Source organism: Psammomys obesus, unplaced genomic scaffold (assembly GCF_907164565.1).
Source record: "Psammomys obesus unplaced genomic scaffold, mPsaObe1.curated_primary_1811, whole genome shotgun sequence".
In the NCBI taxonomy this organism is placed as follows: domain Eukaryota; kingdom Metazoa; phylum Chordata; class Mammalia; order Rodentia; family Muridae; genus Psammomys; species Psammomys obesus.
In genome coordinates, this window is record NW_026585895.1 from 655,923 (window position 1) to 680,733 (window position 24,811).

General features: G+C 39.6%; 2 protein-coding genes across 2 annotated transcripts; one reads left to right on the forward strand and one right to left on the reverse strand.

Annotated features, from left to right (window-relative positions):
- Positions 1–10,863: 10,863 nt before the first annotated feature.
- LOC129671597 (olfactory receptor 1013-like) lies at positions 10,864–11,799 on the forward strand. The gene has a single exon (XM_055600667.1). It carries the CDS (start codon positions 10,864–10,866, stop codon positions 11,797–11,799), a length of 936 nt encoding a protein of 311 aa, XP_055456642.1.
- A 4,378-nt stretch (positions 11,800–16,177) lies between these two features.
- Positions 16,178–17,113, reverse strand: LOC129671608 (olfactory receptor 1013-like). The gene has a single exon (XM_055600683.1). The coding sequence runs from the start codon at positions 17,111–17,113 to the stop codon at positions 16,178–16,180; it is 936 nt and encodes a 311-aa protein (XP_055456658.1).
- Positions 17,114–24,811: the final 7,698 nt, after the last annotated feature.

Below are 24,811 nucleotides of genomic sequence, written 5' to 3' on the forward strand. Positions count from 1 at the left end.
TGATGATGATGATGATGATGATGATGATGATGATGATGATGATGATGATTATTTACAACTTATTCACTTTGTATCCAATCTGTAGGCCCCTCCATCATCTCCTCCTGATCCTACCGACCCTCTCTCTTCTCCCCCATGCTCCTCCCATAGTCCACTGATTGGGGAGGCCCTCCTCCCCTACTATCTGATGCTAGCCTATCAGGTCTCATCAGGCCTATCTGAATCCTTTTCCTCTGTGGCCTTCCCCATGGTGAGGTGATCAAGATCAGGCGACCAAGTTAATGCCACAGATGCCCCTGCTCCCCTTACTAGGGAAACCCCATAGAGACTGAGTTGCCCATGGGCTACATCTGAATAGAAGGTCTAGGTCCTCTCCATTCATTGTCCTTATTTGATTCATCAGTCCCTGCAGGTCCTCTTGGGCCGAGACTTTTTGGCTTTGTTGGTCTCCTTGTGGAGCTCCTGTCCTCTCCATGTCTTTCTATCTCCCCCTTCTTCCATAAGATTCCCTGTACTCTGCCCAAAGTTTGGCTATGAGTCTCAGCATCTGCTTCAATGCCCTACTGGGCAGAATCTTTCAGAGTTCCCATGTGGAAGGCTCCTGTTCTGTTCCCAGTCTTCTCCAAGTTTCAATGTCTATCCCGTTTGCCCTTGTGAATGAGGATTAACCATCTTCCTCAGAGTCCTCCTTGTTATTTAGTTTCTTTAGGACTATAGATTTTAGTATGTTTATCCTATATTAAATGGCTACTATCTACTTATAAGTGATTATATACCATGTGTGTCTTTCTGCTTCTGGGATTCCTCACTCAGGATGATCTTTTATAGTTCCCACCATTTGCCTGCAAATTTCATGATGTCCTTGTTTTTAATTGCTGTGTAGTATGCCATTGTGCAAATGTACCACAATTTCTGTATCCATTCCTCAGTGGAGGAACAACTAGATTGTTTCCAGATTCTGCTATTATGAATAAAGCTGCTATTATGAACATAGTTGAGCAAATGTACTTGTTGTATGGTTGAATATCTTCTGGATATATGCCCAGGAGTGGAATAGCTTGATCTTGAGGTAGCACTCTTCCTACTTTTCTGAGAAAGTGCCAGACTGATTTCCAAAGTGGTTGTACAAGTTTACATTCGCACCAGTAATGGAGGAGGGTTCCCTTTTCTCCACAACCACTCAAGTATGTGTTCTGCTTTGAGATTTTTATCTTTCTTATTCTGATGCGTGTATAGTAGAATATCAGGGTATTTTAATTTGCATATCCCAGATGACTAAGGACGTTGACCATTTCGTTTTTTTAATTAAATTTTTATTTTTTTTAATTTTTTATTAATTACACTTTATTCATTTTGTATCCCCCCATAAGCCCCTCCCTCCTCCCCTGCCGATCCCACCCTCCCTCCCCTTTCTGCATGCATGCCCCTCCCCAAGTCCACTAATAGGGGAGGTTCTCCTCTTCTTTCTGATCTTAGTCTATCAGTTCTCATCAAAAGTGGCTGCATTGTCATCTTCTGTGGCCTGGTAAGGCTGCTCCCCCCTCAGGGGGAAGTGATCAACAAGCAGGCCAATCAGATTATGTCAGAGGCAGTCCCTCTTCCCATTACTATGTAACCCACTTGGACACTGAACTGCCATGGGCTACACCTGTGCAGGGGTTCCAGGTCATCTCCACGAATAGTCCTTGGTTGGAGTATGAGTCTCTGGGAAGTTCCCTGTGTTCAAATTATCTTGTTCTGTTGCTCTCCTTGTGGAGTTCCCGTCCCCTCCAGCTCTTACTATTTCCCACTTCTTACATAAAATTCCATTCACTCTGCCCATCAGTTGGCCATCAGGCTCAGCATCTGCTTTGACAGTCTATACTGCAGAAGCTTTCAGAGGCCCTCTGTGGCAGGTTTCAAGGTTGTTTCCTGTTTTCTTCTGGCTTTCAGAGGCCCTCTGTAGCAGGTTCCGAGGTTGTTTCCTATTTTCTTTTTCTTCTGATGTCCATCCTCTTTGCCTTTCAGGATGGGGATTGAACATTTTAGTTAGGGTCCTCTCTTTTGCTTAGTTTGTTTAGATGTACAGATTTTAGTGGGTTTATTCTATGTTGTATGTTTATATGAGTGAGTATATACCATGCATGTCTTTTTGCTTCTGGGACAACTCACTCAGGATGATCCTTTCCAGGTCCCACCATTTACCTGCAAATTTCATGATTTCCTTATTTTTCATTGCTGAGTAATACTCCATTGTATAGATGTACCACAGTTTCTGCATCCATTCTTCAGTTGAGGGGCATCTGGGTTGTTTCCAGCTTCTGGCTATTACAAATAAAGCTGCTACAAACATGGTTGAGCAAATGTCCTTTTTGTGTACTTGCGCCTCTTTTGGGTATATGCCTAGGAGTGGTATGGCTGGATCTTGAGGAAGCGCTATTCCTAGTTGTCTGAGAAAGCGCCAGATTGATTTCCAGAGTGGTTGTACCAGTTTACATTCCCAACAGCAGTGGAGAAGGGTTCCCCTTTCTCCACAACCTCTCCAGCATGTGTTGTCCCTTCAGTTTTTCATCTTGGCCATTCTGATGGGTGTAAGGTGAAATCTCAGGGTTGCTTTGATTTGCATTTCCCTAATGGCTAATGAGGTTGAGCATTTCTTTAAGTGCTTCTCTGCCATTCGATAGAGAAACAACACCATTCACAATAGCCACAAATGACATAAAGTACCTTGGTGTAACCCTAACCAAGGAAGTCAAAGACTTGTATGAAAAAAATTTCAAGTCTCTGAAGAAAGAATTAGAGGAAGATATGAGAAGATGGAAAGATCTCCCATGCTCATGGCTTGGCAGGATTAACATAGTAAAAATGGCCATCTTACCAAAAGCAATCTACAGATTTAATGCAATTCCCATCAAATTGCCAACACAATTCTTTACAGACCTGGAAAGAAAAATTCTCAACTTCGTATGGAATAACAAGAAACCGAGAATTGCTAAAACAATCCTCTACAATAAAAGATCTTCTGGAGGTATCTCCATCCCTGATCTCAAGCTGTACTATAGAGCAACAGTTATAAAAACTGCATGGTACTGGCATAGAAACAGAATGGTGGATCAATGGAATCGAACAGAAGACCCAGAAATAAACCCACACACTTACAGACACCTGATTTTTGACAAAGATGCCAAAACCATACAATGGAAAAAAGATAGCATCTTCAACAAATGGTGCTGGTCCAACTGGATGTCTACATGTAGAAAAATGAAAATAGATCCATACTTATCACCCTGCACAAAACTGAAGTCCAAGTGGATCAAAGACCTCAATATAAAACCAGACACATTAAATCGGCTAGAAAAAAAGTGGGGAATACCCTAGAACTCATTGGTACAGGAGAAAACTTCCTGAACAGAACACCAACAGCACAGGCTCTAAGAGCAACAATCAATAAATGGGACCTCATGAAATTGAAAAGCTTCTGTAAAGCAAAGGACACCGTCATCAAAACAAAGCGACTGCCTACAGATTGGGAAAGAATCATCACCAACCCTTTATCTGACAGAGGACTCATATCCAATATATATAAAGAACTAAACAAGCTGAAAAGCTACAAACCAAGAAATCCACTTAAAAAATGGGGAACAGAGCTAAAGAGAGAATTCTCTGCAGAGGAATATCGAATGGCAGAGAAGCACTTAAATTTTTATTTTTATGTTAATTACTGTTTATTCACTTTGTAACCCAGCTGTAGCCCTCTCACTCATTCACTCCCAATCCCACCCTCTTTCCCTCATCCCCTCCCATCCTCCTCTCCAAGTCCATTGATCCTCTTCCCCTTCCATCTGACCCTAACTTATCAGGTCTCATCAGGACTGGCTGCATTGTCCTCCTCTGGGGCCTGGCAAAGGCTGCTCGCCCCTCCAAGAGTGGTAGTCAAAGAGCTAGCCACTGAGTTCATGTCAGAGACAATCCCTGTTCTTCTTACTAGAGAACTCACTTGGATAATGAGCTGCCATGGGCTATGTCTGAGCAGGGGTTCTAGGTTATCTAGGTTTTATCCATGAATGATCCTTGGTTGTAGTATTAGTCTCAGAAATGACCCCTGGGCCCAGATTTTTTGGTTCTGTTGCTTGCCTTGTGGAGCTCCTATCCCCTCCGGGTCTTTCTATCTCCCCCTTCTTCCATAAGATTCCCTGCACTCTACCCAAAGTTTGGTTATGAGTCTCAGCATCTTCTTTGATCACTGCTGGGGTGGAGTCTTTCAGAGTCCCTCTGAGGTAGGCTCCTGTCCTGTTTCCTGTTTTCTCCTTCTTCCAATGTCAATCCTGCTAGTCTTTCTGAGTGAGGATTGATCATCTTACCCTGGGTCCTCCTTCTTGCTTAGGTTTTTTAGGTGTTCAGATTGTAGTATGTTTATCTTATATTACATGACCATTTCTTTAAGTGTTTCTCTGCCATTCGATATTCCTCTATTGAGAATTTTCTGTTTAGCGCTGTACCCCATTTTTTTAATTGGTTTATTTGTTTTGTTGCTGTTTAACTTCTCGGGTTCTTTATATATTCTGGATATTAACCTTCTGTCAGATGTAGGGTTGTTGAAGATCTTCTCCCAGTCTGTAGGCTGCCACTTTGTTCTGTTAACAGTGTCCTTTGCTTTACAGAAGTTTTTCAGTTTCATGAGGTACCGTTTATTGATTGTTGATCTTAGAGCCTATGTTGCTGGTGTTCTGTTCAGGATGTTGTCTCCTGGGCCAATGAATTCCAGGCTCTTCTTCATTTTTGCTTCTAACAGGTTTAGTGTGTCTGCTTTTATGTTGAGGTCTTTGATCCACTTGCACTTTACTTTTGTACAGGATGGTAAATCTGGACCCACTTGCATTTTTCTACATGTAGACATCCAGTTAGACCAGCATCATTTGCTAAAGATGCTGTCTTTTTCCGTTTTGGCCCTATGCTTGATTGCAAGTCCCAGAATCTGTCTCATTCTGCTTCTGGCTGAAGCATCCCAGATGACAGTCTAGTTAGGGTCCTGTCTGAAAGCATAGCAGAGTATCATTATTACTGTCAGATTCTGGCTCTCTACTGTGGCTCGCGTCACTTCTTGTAAGAAGGGTGGTTTTTGAATCACAGGTGCTCCTGCCTCACTGGGAGGTGTTCACCTCAGTCTTTATGTCTCCTCCTTCTCCCGTTAGGTGTCTCAGCTAGAATCACACCCATATCCTCCCAGGCTCAGGGAATGTCACAGAAGAGGAAGAAGAAGGAATGTTAGGGCAATAGGATAGGGACAGGGGTGGCCTCTGTATGACGGAGAAACCCTGTCCATGAACTCTCAGTAGCTGTGGTTCTTGGCATAAGACTTTTTCAAAATTAAGTCAAACAACCTTTCAGCTAGATGGAGCAGCTGTTTTCAAGATCCTAGCTCTTAGTGAGAAGCTATTAGCAGCAGACACCTGCTGGCCAGAGTAAAGTCATTCTTCCTGAGAACGTTCCCACTGGTGAATTTCTTGTGTTACAGGTCTTGATCACACATCCATCCACATACATGCAACATTAATTGACTCAGTGGGTTATAAAAAAAAGAAGTTGAGACACGCATATGTTGAAGGCCATGTTGGGGGAGGTGTAGAAAGAAATTGCATGATTATATGTTGTTATCAAATTTTCAAAAATAAAAACTATAATAAAAACAAAAATCCTCAAAACAAACAAACACTCATATAGACATATAATATAGGATAAACCTATTAAAATCTGTACACCTAAAGAAACTAATTAAGAGGGAGGACTCTGGCTAAAATGCTCAATCCCCACTCCAAAAGGCAAAGAGGATGGACACCAGAAGAAGAAAATAGGAAACAAGTTAGGAGCCTCCCACAGAGGGCCTCTGAAAGGTTCTGCCCTGCAGACTATCAAAACAGGTGTTGAGACTTATGGCCAAACTTTGGGCAGAATGCAGGGAATCTTGTGAAAGAAGTGGGAAATAAGATCAGAAAGAAGGAGAGGAGAACCTCCCCTATCAGTGGACTTGGGGAGGGGCATGCATGCAGAAAGGTGAGGGAGGGTGGGATCGGGAGGGGAGAAGGGAGGGGCTTATGGGAGGGATACAAAATGAATAAAGTGTAATTAATAAAAAAAAAAGTGGGAAATAATAGTAAGAGCTGAAGAGGACAGGAGGTCCACAAGGAGAGCAATAGAACCAAAAAATTTGAGCACAGGGGTCTTTCCTGAGACTCATACTCCAACCAAGTACCATGCATGGAGATAACCTAGAACCCCTGCACAGATGTAACCCATGGCAGTTCAGTGTCCAAATGGGTTCCATAGTAATGGGAACAGGAACTGCTTCTGACATGAACTGATTGGCTTGCTCTTTGATCACCTCCCCCTGAAGGGGGAGCAGCCTTACCAGGCCACAGAGGAAGACAATGTAGCCACTCCTGATGAGACCTAACAAACCAGGATCAGAAGAAAGAAAATGAAACCCTCCCCTACCAGTGGACTTGGGGAAGGGGAGTGTATGAGAAGGGGGAAGAAGGGAGGGGTTGGGAGGGGAGGAGGGAGGGAACTAGAGGGGGGGATGCAAAGTAAATAAAGTATAATTAAAAAAAAACAAATGAAAAACTAAAAAAATCTTACAAAGGAATATCAGTCCTGTAGTGAGTTCTGAAAGAATTCTGTAATAATTATGGGACATATCCATTGCAAAGCTCCTATGACCTACCTCTTTGAAGGTGCGGGGGAAAATGTGTTATGGGCACAGAAGACAGAGCCTTGGAAGAGACTGAGCTGTCAGAGCTACTGCCAAAGCCCCCAGGACTGCAGCAAGGTGCACCATGTATTCAGGTAAGGGGTCCATTATTCACTCTCCTCCCTGACACTGACACCCCTGGATAAAGTCGTTAGGGGGACAGGCAGTGAAGAATCCTAGTAATATGACACATACACACACATGATGATACAAAAATATTTCTAACTGTGGAATGTGTTTGGAGAGACAACAAACAGAAATATCAGTATGTAGAGATATGCATAACTAATGAACATATTTACATTCTTGATAGGCAAAACATGTAGATATGTGTTCTATTAGGTTATCCACACAAATTAAGAGAAAATGAAAAATAATTTGCAATTGAATCGTTTTCTCACCAGGGCAACGTAGTCAACAATAACTTTTCTCCATAATGTTTAAGAACATCCAATTTATCAACATACTTTTAATTGTCCTGTGAGTTCCTTCCCTGCAGGCTGAGAAATCCTGAGGGCTTTCAGCAAACTATAACTTTGGGAATCCAGACACTGGCATAAAAGATTTAAAGTAAAATATGTGCAGATTAAAATTCATATAAGATGGTGTTGTTGGTGAAAACTAGGTGAGTTTTATAAATTCCTGGTTAGTTTTTAGATTTGTATTTGTTTGTAAAATCAGCACTAAAGCCTTTTGATAAGGCTATGTCATAAGTCCTAGAGAAAGAGCCTATTTTGAGATATCTTCAACTTTTCATTTCCATTTTTGGAGCTACTGATAGCTGTGTAAGGAAGTAAAATCTCACATCATTATAGATGAAAAGGAAAAAGTCAATTGATAATCCAGAAATTTTTCAGGAAAAGATACTAATTCTACAAACAAGGAGTCTAGGAGCCATAACCAAAGAGACGTCTTTTAAATATTTTAACAACTGAGATGGGAGAATAAATAGTCAGTGATTAGTAATCTGGGACAAAGTGAATCAAGAGAAGATTAAAGCTTCTCAAGGTGTATGTTCTTTATGTAAGTGTCAATCATATACTTATTTTAAAAAAATTCTGACAATAAAAACAATCATTAAAGACAAACTGTATTGTAGTTATTTTAATGGAAAATTATTTCTTTTCTAGATAGTAATACAAACTATGACCCTTTTTAGGAGGAATATCATTTGGACTGTTTAATGATTCTGTCAACTACCATGCTTGTCTTGTTCCTACTGATGCAAGTCTTGGGTTTAAAGCCATTTTTCCTCATGCGCTAAGGGTCAGAGGAAATTTCAACCTCAGGAAAATACATGCTACGTTTTTCACCTTGCAGCCCAGGGTGATTTGTACACATTGTATTTCAAGTGATAAAACTGTATGTTTTGAATCTCAAAGGAGCATAGCTCTATGCAGCTTAATAACTTATTCTATAATAATAATCCTAAGAAGAAATTGAGGCGTGACAGGAGCAAAAGGGAGAGACATGACTCTGGTTAGGTTACTGTGAAGATGATGATGTAGAAGCCATAGTAACAGGAAGGAAAAAGAATGCTGATGAGGAACAAAAGTATGTCAAGAGGTTAAAAGGAAGACAGGAAGTGAAAAATATAACCAATTGCAATGTTTTAAATGAAAAGACAATAAATATCACCATTTTCCAACTGTGTAACATCATATGACAGGTATTTTGAATGATGATGTACTAAGGACTTTAATGTTTCATTTAAACATTTCTATAACCAATAGAAGAGATGGTTACCATCTGTATTATACAGAAAAATCAGCCTAGTGCTATATAAGTAAGCCATTGGAGATCACAACCATAAAAATTCTTAGCATCACAATTAAAACTAGCTTTGTTCACAGTTTGAAAACAATATTATGAAGTACATATACACATTCATTTTTCACATATTTATAGTATGGTATTCAAATTCACAGCCTCTTTTCTTATTAACTGTCATTACATGTACAAATGTATATACATATATATTCCTAAATAAGTGTATAGTGTTTCTTTTTTTTAACTTTTTTTAATTTTTTATTAATTACACTTTATTCATTTTGTATCCCCCATAAGCCCTTCGCTCCTCCCCTGCCGATCCCACCCTCCCTCCCCTTTCTGCATGCATGCCCCTCCCCAAGTCCACTGATAGGGGAGGTTCTCCTCTCCTTTCTGATCTTAGTCTATCAGTTCTCATCAAAAGTGGCTGCATTGTCCTCTTCTGTGGCCTGGTAAGGCTGCTCCCCCCTCAGGGGGAGGTGATCAAAGAGCAGGCCAATCAGATTATGTCAGAGGCAGTCCCTCTTCCCATTACTAGGTAACCCACTTGGACACTGACCTGCCATGGGCTACATCTGTGAAGGGGTTGTAGGTTATTTCCATGAATAGTCCTTGGTTGGAGTATGAGTCTCTGGGAAGTTCCCTGTGTTCAAATTTTCTTGTTCTGTTGCTCTCCTTGTGGAGTTCCTGTCCTCTCCAGCTCTTACTATTTCCCATTTTTTACATAAAATTCCATTCACTCTGCCCGACAGTTGGCCATCAGGCTCAGCATCTGCTTTGATAGTCTGCAGGGCAGAGGCTTTCAGAGGCCCTCTGTGGTAGGTTCCTTATGTACATATTTTCAGGGTTGAGCATTTTCAGGGTTGTCTGTTGGTAATCGACAGAGACAACTGGTGTACCCTTTCCCGGACAAGGCTGTTTCTTCCACTCTCGGCACTTTTAATTGCCTGTAGTTCGTTTGCAGAGCGGAGGACTCAAGTGGTCCTGTCTATTTTTGTTGTCCTTGCTCAGCTCATGTTTAAGACAGTCATACTAGTGATAATTTACAGAAAGATACTCTGAAATTACTAAGAAACACAACATCACAGCAATCTCCCTGTTCTTAAATTTTTCTTTCCCTCCTCCACAATGTTTTCTGAGCCTTAGATGGGGGAATAATTTTAGATATATCCATTTGACTGAGCTCTACAAATCTTTATTTTGTTGGTTATTTTCTATTGTGGTCCCCTGCTGCAAAGAGAAGTTTCCTTGCTGAGAGGTGAGGACTACACATATCTACAGGTACAAGGACAAATGTTTAGATTGTTGTTAAAGGTTATGCTGGCTTAGTAAAGTGGTAGTTGTAGATTTTCCTCTGAGACCCAGGACTTCACTAGCACTTAGGAATTGCCTAGCTTTCCAGTTTCAGGCATTATTGAAAAGGTGTTGAACACTTGAATTAGAGAGCTTGGTTACCAAGTTAGGTTTGTCACCAGGGAACTCTGATGTTATTATGTCACGCTGGTTATTACTGTCATTTCATGTGTATCAGTGTTTTGCCTGCATGTATATCTACTAACTACACACTATCAGAGGCCAGAAGAGGGTGTTGAAGCCCCAGGAACTGGAGTTACGGATTGCTGCCAGCTACCATGGGGGTGGCTGAGAATCTAATTTGGGTCATCTGGAAGAGTAGAGAGTGTTCTTAACTGCTGAGCCATTTCTCCATCTCCTTTTTGTAATGTGAATTGCTTTTTAGAGTGTGCATGCTTATGACCTGCGGGCACACATGCTGTTTACATGTCTGTGGCTGTTAGAGGACAAAATTATTGCGTTCTTTACCTTCTTTTACCTTTTCACAGGTTTGGGGATAGAACTTAGATCACTGAACCTTTTCATCTCTGAGAAAAGAAATGTTTTGTTGCTCTCCTTTACACATATTTCAGTGGAAATTTGAAGAAATATATTTTTTTCCATTTGGCACCTTGACAAGTATATTCCACCTCTCAGTGAAATCTTGTAACCAGTGTCTTCTTCCTCCTCTATATTAATATTATTTTCATGTTTGCAATATATATCTCACACTTTGAATTCAGCTATAATTGAACTTACTAGGTAGCCTACATAAAACTCAAATTCGTTCTAACCATGCTGCTTCTATTTTTCTACTGTTGGAATTAGAGAATAGGCAGCCCCACATACCTGAATTCTTTCTACATTTGTTAAAAAATACGTTTAGACTTGGAGAGTCTTATCACCTTCAGAAGAAATGCCGTCTACACATTGCTGCTGATCACAACTGTAGCTTACCAGATACAATAGCTACATTGCATGCCAGTAGAGACAACTAAACTCTTCTGTACTCCTAGGGGCAAGCTCCATGAGACATGGAGAGGGGCAATCACACAGTGACTGAGTTCATCTTGCTGGGCTTCTCAACAGACCCTGTGATGCAGATGATCCTGTTTGTCCTGTTCCTTGGAGTATATTCTCTGACACTGCTGGGAAACACGACCCTCATCATATTGATCTGCAGTGACTCCAGGCTCCACACACCTATGTATTTCTTTATTGGAAATCTGTCTTTTTTGGATCTCTGGTATTCCTCTGTGTATACTCCAAAGATCCTAGTGACCTGCATCTCTGAAGACAAAAGCATCTCCTTTGCTGGATGTCTATCTCAGTTCTTCTTCTCTGCTGGATTGGCCTATAGTGAGTGCTACCTACTGGCTGCCATGGCTTATGATCGCTATGTAGCCATCTCTAACCCCCTGCTTTATGCTCAAGCTATGTCAAGGAGGTTGTGCATCTGCTTAGTTCTATATTCCTATACAGGAGGCTTTGTCAATGCAATAATATTAACCAGCAACACATTCACGTTGGATTTTTGTGGTGACAATGTCATCGATGACTTTTTCTGTGACGTTCCACCTCTGGTGAAGTTGGCATGTGAGGTCAGGGAGAGTTACCAGTCTGTGCTGTACTTCCTCTTAGCCTCCAATGTCATTACTCCCACCCTGCTCATCCTGGCCTCCTATCTCTTCATCATTGCTGCCATCCTGAGGATCCGATCCACCCAGGGTCGCCTCAAGGCCTTCTCCACCTGTTCCTCACACCTCATCTCTGTGACCTTGTACTATGGCTCTATCCTCTACATCTACTCTCGCCCAAGTTCCAGCTACTCCCTGGAGAGGGACAAAATGGTGTCTACCTTTTATACTGTGTTATTCCCCATGTTGAACCCCATGATCTACAGTCTGCGGAATAAAGATGTGAAGGAAGCTCTGAGAAAACTCTTCAAGTTATCCCATTCTGAAGTCTAAATTGACACACACTTAGAACTAAGTGATAATAAACTGCTTAATGGCAAGGTTGAGAAACTGAGTATCAAAAATAAAATTTCCATTATTTGAAATTGCACCAAAACTTTTCCCTAATGTAGATGTTTTTTATATAAAAGTGTAAATGTTTTTTTTTGTTTTAGTGTAATAAGTAATGAGTTATACTGTGATAACTTCAGGTATGTTTATAATGAACTTTGCTGATATTCATTTCATATTTAATTTTGTCTACTGATTGAACTTTAGTCTAGTATTTTCCAGAGCTTCCTGTTAACATTAAAACTGTTTTTAAAGTATAGACCATGAATTGAGCATGAAATAGGAAAGTATCTGATACTTTCTCAGAGGACTGGAATTTACTTTATTCTTCTTTCTAATAATGACCCAATTATTGTCCTTGCATAGGGCCTATTATGGAGCTGTGAAGGAAACATCCTATGGAATAATGACAAATAGAAAATACTCTTTAATGTATTCTGTCCAGATACTGTCAAAGATTCTTCAGTAGCAATGAATATGAATATGGAATGTCAAATTTTATTTTAAAGAAAGAGAGAGGGTAACACATCCATATGAGACAACAAATGTCATGGAGAAAGAAAGCATGAGAAATGTTGCGCTAACATGCCTGATGTGGAGTCTGTAGATCTTGGTTATATTTTTAAATTTTAATGAACTTAAAATATGCTCATTTTACCAATTGTAGCACAAATCCTGTACAAGATCAGTCCATCGAAGCTTCAGCATGGACAGAGGATGTGATCTTGTCTCAGCTCTAGCTGTCACACTGTTAGCAATTGATAGCTTCTTGTAGAGAAAGAATGTGTTATCTTCAGTGATGTAGTCATTGAAAGGCTACTGTGCTTCAGTGGCAGGTACACTAAAACACGTAGCAAGCAGCATGAAGTGAATTCAGTAACATTAAAACACAAATACAGAGTACATGATGTAGAAAAAGTGGTATGGTCGGTAGTATGTAGGAGAGGAATTAAAGATGCGAAACTAGAGTGAGATTTGATTTTAATATGCATTGAGTTTAACTATAAAACTCTCAAACACTATAAAATCTTTCATCTCTGAGCAAGAAACCTCTCACTTGTGACCCTTCACTTCCATTCATGCAAAGGGTATGGAATATGCTTATACCTAAAACAGCCATGAACCAAATATTGAGTCATTTCTTTCTTAATTAAACCTTTCTGTTTAAATATACCAGTTTTAAATTTACGGTGTCATTTAATTGATCTGAATGCATATTTCAAATTTGTTTAAAGACGTTGCAGAGAAATTGCCCCAAAAGGGGTTCCTCACACCATCCTAAGATAACACCCACAGCAGTTCCAAGACAAAACAAAAAAAGTAAATAACATGTTGATAGACGCACTCATTTTTTCTTTTTTTTTAATTTTTTATTAATTACACTTTATTCATTTTGTATCCCCCCATAAGCCCCTCCCTCTTCCCCTGCCGATCCCCCCTCCCTCCCCTTTCTGCATGCATGCCACTCCCCAAGTCCACTGATAGGGGAGGTTCTCCTCTTCTTTTTGATCTTAGTCTATCAGTTCTCATCAAAAGTGGCTGCATTGTCCTCTGCCTTGGCCTGGTAAGGCTGCTCCCCCCTCAGGGGGAGGTGATCAATGCACTCATTTTTTTTTTTTTTTTTTACTTTTTAGTTAGTAATTTAATCTACAAAGAGGTAAATATAACTCTTTTTTTAATTTTATTTTTTTCTTATCAGTTACATTTTATTAACTCTGTATCCCAGCCCTGTCCAGATCCCTCATTCCCTCCCAGTCCCTCCCTCCCTCCCTCCTCTCCATCGTGCCCCTTTCCAAGTCCACTGATAGGGGGGACCTCCTCCCCATTCATCTGATCCTGTTTTATCAGGTATCTTCAGGACTGGCTGCAAAGCTCTCCTCTGTGGCCTAACAGGACTGCTCCTCCCTTGGGGGGTGGAGAAGCCAAAGAGCCTCATTTTTTAATGGAACTTAAATACAGAAAGGATTTCACCAGGTACTGGAAAAATACATGAAGGTAGAGGTGTTCTGTTTGGTTATAAAATATCGTTCACAATTCACAAATCTAAATCTCCCTCAACAAGAAGAATGACGTGGCAGATTTAAAAGCAAACAAAATCCCTGAAAATGTGTTATGTCCTTACAAGCTATTCAGAAATAGACAGGAAAATGATTTTTTTTAATTTTTTTGTTTTTAAAATCTTTTTTTATTAATTACAGTTTGTTCACTTTGTATCCCAGCTGTAGCCTCATCCCCTTCCATTTCTATTCTCCCTCCCTCTCTCATCTCATCCCATGGCCCTCCCCCAAGTCCACTGATAGGGAGGTCCTCCTCCCATTCCTTCTTACCCTAGCCTATCAGATCTCATCAGGACTGGCTAGATTGTCTTACACTGTGGCCTGGTAAGGCTGCTCCCACACATACACCACAGGGGGAGGTGATCAGAGAGCCAGCCACTGAGTTCATGTCAGAGACAGTCCCTGTTCCATTTTACTAGGGCACCCACTTGGACACTGAACTGCCATGTGCTACATCTGTGCAGGGGTTCTAGGTTATCTCCATGAATGGTCCTTGGTTGGAGTATCAGTCTCAGAAAATACCCCTTTGCCCAGATTGTTGGATCTGTTTCTCTCCTTGTGGAGCTCCTGTCCCCTCCAGGTCCCTCTGTCTCCTTCTTTCATAATATTCCTTGTACTCTGCCCAAAGTTTGGCTATGAGTCTCAGCATCTGCTTTGATGCCCTGCAGGGTAGAGTCTTTCAGAGGCCCTCTGTGGTCGGCTCCTGTCCTGTTCCCTGTTTTGTTTTCTCCCTTTTCCAATGTCTGTCCTGTTTGCCTTTCTGAATGAGGATTGATCATCTTACCCAGAGTCTTCCTTCTTGCTTAGCTTCTTTAGGTGTACAGATTTTAGTATATTTATCCTATATTATATGTTAAATATCCACTATAAGTGAGTATATTCCATGTGTGTCTTTCTGCCTCTAGGAAACCTCACTCAGGATGATCATTGGCACTCCCTCAGGCAGTGAAGCATGCAGGCCACTTAGTATGTTCCCTTATTAGCCAAGGAAGCATGAAAGCTTGGTCAGGATAATTGGTCTTAGACATTAATCTTGCAAACCCTATATAACTTGCAAACATCATTGTATCCTGGCAACAATGTATTGATCCTGGCAATTGCTATTGTATTCTGTTTCTGATAAAGTTATAAAATGTCTGAATGCTTTCAATGAAATTGCCATAGCTTCAATTATGCTGTGGAGTTGGTCCTCCTCCCAAGGGTCCAGCCCATGGGTGAGGACAGGGGGTTCAGGCCGAGGGGGTGAGAGGCACAGAATCATCACACCAGAGCTGGTGAATGCAATCTGAGGGATCTGAGGGACTCTTTATTCCCGGAAGAGAGAGCATGTTATATAGCTTTGAGCGACTAATAAGGTTCTTCCACACCATCTCCAAGCCTGCCATTGGTTGTCTGTCTCTGGGCAAACTGTCCAACATCAGGTCACATACTCTCGGCCAAACTACCTCTGTAGTTACCTCAGCAGAAGCTGGCCAAAGCTGTGAGCCCCAATGGCCCTTTGCTGGGGATGCCTACACTGTGGCCCCTCCAAATATAGCCTGATTTAATTCCTCACCATATCTGATGACCTTGGGCCTAAAAGTAAATGCAGGAGTTTACATAACACTGCTTTTCTTGGTGTGATATTTCAAAGGTATTTTTATGAATTCTTTGAGAATGTCATACATTGTACTTTGATCACATACTCCCAATTAGTACTGTCTATATACTATTGGTGATATAGCTAGCCAGTGGGTAACATTAGCAGTGTCCATACCCTTAAAGAAAATAACTCTCCATCCCTCACCAATGATCCATTACCAATAGATCTTTACTTACAGGGTGACATCATATCCAACCACTCCCTCCATGATAATAACAACACACACACACACACACACACACACACCATATACATGAATTAATAAATGAATAAAATAACAAGTAAATAAATAAATAAATAGATCATGAGAAGCATACATACTTGCCATTAAAATGTTGAATATGATAGCAATTCATTCCATACATTTGTAATTATTGAAATAAATGAAAACAATGTTTAAAAAGATAGGCTAATGTGTGAGAATGGGAATTGTTTTCATTTTACCAATGAGTTAATAATATATTATTGTTTCAAGAAATACAATTTAACATATAGAAAACACAGACATGTTGCATATTAAAAGATTACTTTTATATCCTTAGCATACTTATTTCTGATAGGACCAGCTAAGAGAGTTGCATGAAGATAGACATTTTGAAATTGCTTAGCTTACTTTATTCCTTCATGAAAACTTGGCTGTATCTAAAATTTTCCTCAAGGCATCTTTGACATCTTTGTTTCTCAAACTGTAGATCAAGGGGTTTAACATAGGAATCACTACAGTGTAGAACACTGACACCACTTTGTCCCTCTCCAGGGTGTAACTAGTGCTTGGCCGGGAGTAAATGAAGAGAATTGAACCATAGTACAAGGTGACAGCTGTCAGGTGAGAACCACAAGTGGAGAAGGCCTTGAGGCGGCCCTGGGTAGAGCGGATCTTCAAGATGGCTGCAATGATGAAGAGGTAGGATGCCAGAATAAGCGCAGTAGGAGTGACGACGTTAGAGGCCAGTATGAAATACAGCACTGCCTGGTAGCTCTCCTTCACATCACATGCCAACTTCACGAGAGGAGGCAGGTCACAGAAGAAGTCGTCAATGGTATTGTCCCCACAGAAGCTCAGGGTAAACGTCTCACTGGTGATAATGGTGGAGTTTACGAAGCCACCAAGGTAGGAAGCTGCAACAAGGCCAGCACATAATCTTGGGGACATAGCCTGAAAGTAAAGTAAGGGGTTGGCGATGGCCACGTAGCGGTCATAAGCCATAGCAGCCAGTAGATAACACTCGCTGTAGGCCAGCCCAGCAGAGAAGAAGAACTGAGCCAAGCATCCAGCAAAGGAGATGCTCTTGTCCTCAGAGATGCATGTTATGAGGATTTTGGGGGCATAGACAGAAGAATACCAGAGATCCAGGAATGACAGGTTTCCAATGAAGAAGTACATGGGTGTGTGGAGCTGGGAGTCAGTACAGATGAGAGAAATCAGGGTGATATTCCCTAGAAGACTAACAACATAAATGAGAAGGAAGATGCAAAAAAGTATCTGCTGTAGCACCATGTCTCCAGTGAATCCTAAAAGAATGAACTCTGTCACTTCAGTAATATTTTCTTCATCCATGACTTTGAGTACTTTATAATACTTTCTGTGAAAAGATTAAATTATGGTTGAAATGTCTCTAAATATTCTCTCTATTATTTGTTATTCTACAAACTGGAAAGTGAAAACACTGTGGTCCACAAATGTTATTCATTATGAGATGTATGTACACTGAATTGGGTGTCATTATTATGAATGACAAATTAGACACATGTTTCCCAAAGAGTTCGGTTACTAAATACGTAATAGTCATCTCACTTACATTCTAATGTCTCTTACTTTATGAATTTATGTCTCTTCTTTTTATTTAAAATATTTTATTCTTTAATCTGAATATCATAAGAAATTTATAGTTAGGTTTCAGGAACAATTGAAAGTATTCCATAAATGACTTCAGAAATTAGTTAATTGGTGGTGATATCTGGAAAGGATGCTGTAAAAGGAATTTCTATTCATCTGTTTCGATTGTTATCCAGAAGGTTTACTGCCTCTGGCCGCTAACCTAGACCTAGCCTGTAAGCTACAAGCCTCCATACACTCTAACCTAAGCCTTGAAGGTTTTCTGACCCTGAGGCTTACTGTTTAATAAGTGAACTTGCTGGTTCAACTCTGCTGTTTTGGTTCAAATTTCTCTCCCAGCTAACTAATTCAGTCTGGCCTTTTTCTTGGTCTCTAAATTGTTCTACTAGCCCTTAAACTAATTCTAGCAATTTTTTTTCTAATCTTAAAATTCCTCTACATCATCCCTCTTTCTGTTTAAGCTAAAAATTTTACATAGTTTAACTTTTACAGTAGAAACAACTATCAGTCTGACAAACTTAACAGTTCTTATGAAGATCCACTTAGCCATTCATATGATGACTCTTCACAATTGATCCTGGCCATCCATCTTTTAGCAATAGTCCTATCTTGTTCTTACTAGCTCTGGACTAGCTAGTTCAATTCAGCTGTTCTGGCTCAAACTCCTTGCCCAGCAGACTTATTCAATTTGGCTTTTCTCTCGGCCTCTGAATTGCTCTGCTTGGCCTCAAACTAACTCTAATCTAATCTTCTGATTCCTTCTCATTGTCTAGCTCATTATGTCTTCACCTGTGTCTGCCTTGTTCTGTCATTCATAGTCTGTGTAAAAAAGAGGAATTTTAATTCAGAACATGGCTGCTCTGACAAGAGATCACAACCAAAGACATTTTAGGTCGGTGTGATCTAGCTGGAATACAAACACCTCTTTAATACAAAAGCAAGCAGACCTGAGTTTAAGGTCATCCTGCTATACAGCAAAAGCTCAGGCCAAACCTTGATGGTTCATGCCTTTCATCCCAAACAATGAAGGTAAAGTTAGTTTGTAGAAGGAAACACCCATGTTTGAAAGTGACATTCAGTTGAGTAGCAGAAAAAGTGACAAATCAGAAAAATTTGATAGAATAGAAAATGCCCAATTCTCATGAGGAGAGGAGAGGGAAGCTACTTAAGGGGCAATGCAGAGAGGGAGAAGGCAGTTTTACCAGGTGGGTTTTATAGAGAGAGGTTGAATGGGAGAGCAAACTAGACGAAAGTGAAGATAGAAAGAGCCAAATAATAAAAAGGAGCCAGGAGATTAGAACAGATTTCTGGGATTAGTTTGAGGCCAAGCAGAGCAATTTAGATAGCAATAAAAAATCCAGACTGAGTAAGTTAACTAGGAGAGAATTTTGAGCCAAATCAGCTGGGTTGAATCAGCTAGCTATGAGCACAGAAAGAACAAGAGTGAGCTTGTTGAGCAGAAACTCTCACAGGCAGAAAACATTCTAGGTCTAGGTTAGAGTGTATGGAGGTTAGTAGCTTACAGAACTAGGCCTAGGTTAGCAGCCAGAGGCTATAGGCCGCCTAGACTACAAGTGAAATAGGGGAATAAAGGTTACTTTTACATGTGTTGCCCCACATTGCACGCCAAAATAAAGAATGAAAAGCTCTTGGATTAAAGGTGTCTGCTAGGGCTGAGCTACATCATAATTACCAGTTTTCAATAAGCAGAAAGTTTTGGACCGAATATGAGATAGGACCACACCAAACGATAAACAGGTTTTTACAGTTCACAATCTCGGGGTTCATAATGGGATTAAATATCCTGCAACAGATAATACTTTTTTTTTAATTCTCCAACAACAAAAAATAGAATATTTTAAATGGCTGTATTCTTATTTCTACACTATAATTATTAACATGAGTGCTCTGTTAACCCATGCACTGTCAGATGTTCTGCGCTAAGACCTAACCATACACCCTAAAGTGAATACTGCCATAAGCTTGGCTATCCCAAAGAAGCGAAGCTAATTTTGAAAGAGTGGGAGGACAGTTTACTAGAGAACTGCCTAAATGAGAGATACCTGAAGCAGCTTTCCATTACGTATAATCACAGATAGAAAACCTCATTGTATTTTAGGAAGTAGAATTCTACTGTGGGTTGCTTACATTAAGCATCATTTTATCCTTTGCCTGTATCATAATTTATGGTAATAAATTCCTTTGGCTAATTAAACCCAATACTTACCTGCATTGACACAGATTATCACTTCATCTGTATTCAAACTAAAATTCGAAATCTCCTGCAATACCTCAGAATAAAACAGTCTTCTCATAGAAACTCTCTTCCAGTGACAGTGGTTCTGGGAGCACACATAAGCATGAACATCCCTTTGGGAACTGATGCTAAAGAAAAATTCTCTATGTATTATTCTGGTGCCAAGTGACCAATTACAGTGCTCAGTTATGTTTCCAGAACAAGGTGGGAAAATAGAGATCAATCAAGTAATTAAAAGGGCCAATTATTGTGAAAGAAAGCTTTTTACTATGAGCTGATTTATGAATTGGAGATAAAGAGACACTATTCAGAGTCACTGTCTTCAGTGGTGTAGCTACTGGTGCATTGTCCATTTTCCAGTGGAAAGATTTTCTCAGTGCTCATGTGGGAAGCTGTGATCAAACTCATTTGGTCAAAAGCAAAAACCAAAGAAAAGATAAGAGGATGGTAACCTCTTGAAAAGAATGTGTGGGTGTGCTTTGGAGGAACACAAAAAGGGGAGACATTTTGCGTGACCAGAATAAATTATATATATACAAAAATATCAATGTATAAATATCAAGGACTATAATAATTTAAAAAGAAATTAGAGAAATATTATATATAAGCTATCCTAAGACAATATCTAGAAAGCATTCTAGTACATAATAAAAATTATATCAAAATGACATAATATTGAATAATAAAAAATATACCAATAAAATTCAGATTGGATGTATACACACACACATATATATGAGACCCTCATAATCAATGGAACCAATTTAAACATCCCTGTTCTAGTATAGGTTTAAAAAGCCATTTATACATATGAATGGATATATGAATATGTACTTGACTACACACGAAGGCTAAGTACTATAGCATCTGGAATTATGAGTATAAGGAGTAGATATAATAACCAAATTCCAAGGTTGTGTAATCTTGTGATCTTATTTAGCCTTAATTCTAAAATTGTTGCATCATTGTTTGTTTTCTTAAAACATGATCCAAATAATGAAATGGCAGTTGTACCTGTACCTTTTCTAGAGCCACCATAAGTCCATAGGCAGAAAACTGACTACTTCCTGTAGACAGGCTCTGACCTTGTGGGAAGTAAGGACATCACCCATGTAATGAAGCAAATTAACCCATGAGTGTTTATCTCAAATTTTTTGTAAAACCAACTCTACAGATTTTTGAGAAAGGGTATGGTTATTTTTCCTACCTTGAGGGAAGACTTTCCATTGATATCTATAATATGGCTGAATTAAATTTGTAGAGAAATGACTAAAGATGAATCTTTCACATTCTTGAGGATTTAAAGGAATGGTAAAGAACCTAGACCCCTTGCTCAGAAAAAGCCCATGGGCAGCTCAGTCTCCAAATGGGTTCCCTAGTAAGGGAGCAGGGATTGTCTCTGACATGGACTCAGTGGCCAGCATTTTGATCACCTCCCTCAGAGGGAGGCTATGCAGTCTTGTCAGGCCACAGAGGAAGACAATGCAGCCAGTCCTGATGAGACCTGATAGGCTAGGGTCAGATAGCAGGGGAGAAGCATATGGGTAGAGAGGGAAGGTGGGACAGTAAGAAGAAGAGGGAGCCGGGATACAAAGTGAATAAATTGTAATAAATAATGAATAAATAAAAAAATTTACAAGGTTCATCAGCCTGTTGTCTAATATTAGTTAATCCTGTTGCTGTAATGTCAGAAGAAGGGAGCCTTCTCCATGCTGCTACAGCAATAGCTGAGCATTCGGGGAGAATCTTGCCTAAAATTGCTCCAATAAGAGAGGAGGACCTCCCCTATCAGTGGACTTGGGGAGGGGCATGCATGCAGTAAGGGGGGAGGGTGGGACCGGGAGGGGAGAAGGGAGGGGCTTATGGGGGGATACAAAATGAATAAAGTGTAATTAATAAAAGTTAAAAAAAAAAAGAGGAAAGCCTCAACAGGCATATTCTTAGATCCATTCTCCTGATATCAAGCTTGCATTTTCTATTCCAGGTTTCTAAATCTGTTGTGGGTTACTAATATTTATTATTGATATATTTTTAGTTGATCTGTGGTTATTCCTAAACAAGCTGTATGCCCAAATCACCACACAGAGAGTGGGATTTATTTAGTTAACCTAGAGCACAATTCTGAGCAATAGTTACTCCATCCTAAACTCCAAGCCTGCATAGTTTCCTACCATTCAGATTTCAACCATTATACTTGCTTTTAGTCATATCTTAGATCTGGTTCATCTCTCCATATAGTTCCAAGAACTCTCCTATGGATTCTCCCCTCCTCCCTCCTGCTTCCTCTCTCTCCCCTCCCAACCAGGATGTCTTACCCTATCCTCTCCATTGCACAGCATTAAGGCTGGTTGTTTAATTGACAATATAGAGAACAAATGGTGGCATGTTTACACAAACTTGAGACCGTTGATACAATGCAATGTCCTGATTGAAACCAGATAGTGGGGTAGAGAAATCAGCATTTGAATGAAAAAGGATAAATTGTATACATTCCAAAAGAACATTATACCAACATAAATCCAAAGCCCTGTGGTCTGTGAACCAAGGACTACACTGCTGTGCAAATTTTAAGAAAGCAGTAGATTGGGAAATGTTAACTTTGATTCCACTTTTCTTTAAAGTATGCTGTATTATATCTATAAATGTCTTTTTTTAAATTCCTTATGGCCCAGGAGAGTCTAAATTATTTTTAGCTCTTGGGTTTCTGTTTTTTGGTTTGTTGTTGTTTTGTTTTGTTTTGTTCATTCTCTACCTGGTGTATTTCTTTCCCAGAGGCATCAGGAAGACCTTTACTGAAAACCTATTCTCACGTAGACTTACCTCTAAGTCTCCCTGAAAAGGGTTAATGGATTCCCTGTTCTGGCAACCAGACAACCAGATGCCAGGGGTGGGGGTAAGGGGGTATTTCAGGACATGGAGAGGAAAATGGAGGGTCTTTGCTGACAGGGCAGCCCTCCGAGGATATAAGGAGTCCGTGAGGGGAGGGAGGGAGCCAGGCACAATGGGCAGGGTAATTTCGCCACTGACTGTCTAGCAATCAGGCCACTTCTATGGCTCTAACTCCTACCCTTGAGGCATTTCTGTACTCTGACTAGCAATCAAGTGCTTCTTTATGTATACAAGATTCACAAAACAAAGACAGAAAGGTTATCCAAGTGCTACAGGATATGTGTTTGATTTTTCATTACATGTCCAGGATTACAAGTTGAGTTAAAATTAGAAAATACAACCATAACAGATTATTATTATTATTATTATTATTATTATTATTATTATTAGCCTTATAACTCTAATTTAAAGACTCAAAAGAATGTCTTCTCCAAAGCAAACACATTTAACATATGACAGCCTGCTTTTAGGCTGGCAGTGTTTGTCATGTAAGAACACTCCAGACAAACAGAAAAGATCTAAACTGTTCTTTTTATGAATAGTAAATACAAATATTTAACTTCTATTACTATATGTATCATCATCTACACTATAAAGTAGGAAATTAGCCAATCTATCTTATTTACAGAGCTCAAAGTCTATGACAAAAAGAGGCCTTTGATCTGTAGCCTATTCTCCTGGTCAGTCAGGGTTTGCCATTTGTTTCTGTTTTCCCTGCACCAACATACTGTTTGAGTTAGCTCAGGGGCAGATACCCTAAGAAGATTCCTGAAGTAGCGATATCATTTATGTGTGTGCTTGCTTATCTGTGTTTAATAATCTCCTGGCATAAGGAAGATTTCCAAATAGTGGCCAGATAAAGTTAATTTTAGGATTTTCTTAAAAAGGTTCAGACATAATTTTTCTCAGGAAATGACATAAATTGAAAAAGAAAGAAAGAAAGAAAGAAAGAAAGAAAGAAAGAAAGAAAGAAAGAAAGAAAGAAAGAAAGAAAGAAAGGGAAAAAAAAGAAAGAAATTTAATCATACTGCAGAAAGTCTCCAATCAACACACAGAGACCAAAACTCAAAAGTTAGAGATAAAAGAATAGTGATTGTAAATAATCTGCTCAGCTGTGCTGGGACTGTGTCAAGCTGCTGCTCTCATTTGAGCAACCCTTCCTTTCTTTAAAAAGAAGGGAAAAAATAGATTCATGATGTTGAGAAATTCATTTTCTACCCAATGATGATCACAAAGCCCATTTGCATTCTGGGCATACAAAAGAAAAAACTAAATTTCCCATAATAGTTTTGAGAGTCAAATTCCTATGACTATATTCTGGCCAAAAAGATATAAACAAGATACATTCATCTTTGCGCTTCTCCTCTGTCAAAACATAATGGCTATGCTCTACAGATGGCAACATGTTTAGAATCACTATGCACTGCAGACATGAAGCTCCTTAAGAACCTGTATTGTATCTCCATCTGGTCTACCCCTTAGTAGAAGATTTGTAAGTCACTTAAATGACAAACAAAAAATGAAAGTCTGACATCTGTACACCATTTGTACTTTCTGTACACCATTTGGACTTATTAATAATAAATGTCAAATGGAAATATCAGCTATTCTGTAAAGATAATTTAGTGGTGAAAAAGTATAATTTGTCAGCAAGTTATTATAATAAAATATGTCTTATAGATAAATGTAAGAAAAAGATTTTATTCAAAATGAGGATATTCAGTACATCCCAGAGAGTTCTGGTATGAATCTGAACTAGATTAAAAAGAATAATAATAATGCCTTGGCCAGGAGAATTGTCTCAGGCATTAAGAGAACCTGATGCTCTTGTACAGAATCCCGATTCAGTTTCCAGCACCCACATGATGGCTTACAAATCAACCATCTATAATTACAGTCCCAGGGGATTCTACACCCACTCCCACTCTGTGGGAACCATGCTCACATACAGAGTGTAAACATAGATGCAGACAAAACACTCAGACACATAATGTAGCCATTTCCAATGAGACCTGATAGGCTAGGATCAGATGGAAGGGGAGGAGGACCTCCCCTATCAGTAGACTGGGGAAGAGGCATGGGTGTAGAAGAGGGAAGGAGGGTAGGATTGGGAGGGGAAGAAGGAGGAAGCTACAGGTAGGATACAAAGTGAATGAACTGTAATTAATAAAAATAAAAATAAAATATATCTTAAAAAATAAATAAACAAATCTTTAATTTAAAAAAATGTCCTTTAACAAAAACCTCAATACCATACATAAGAAGCTCAATTT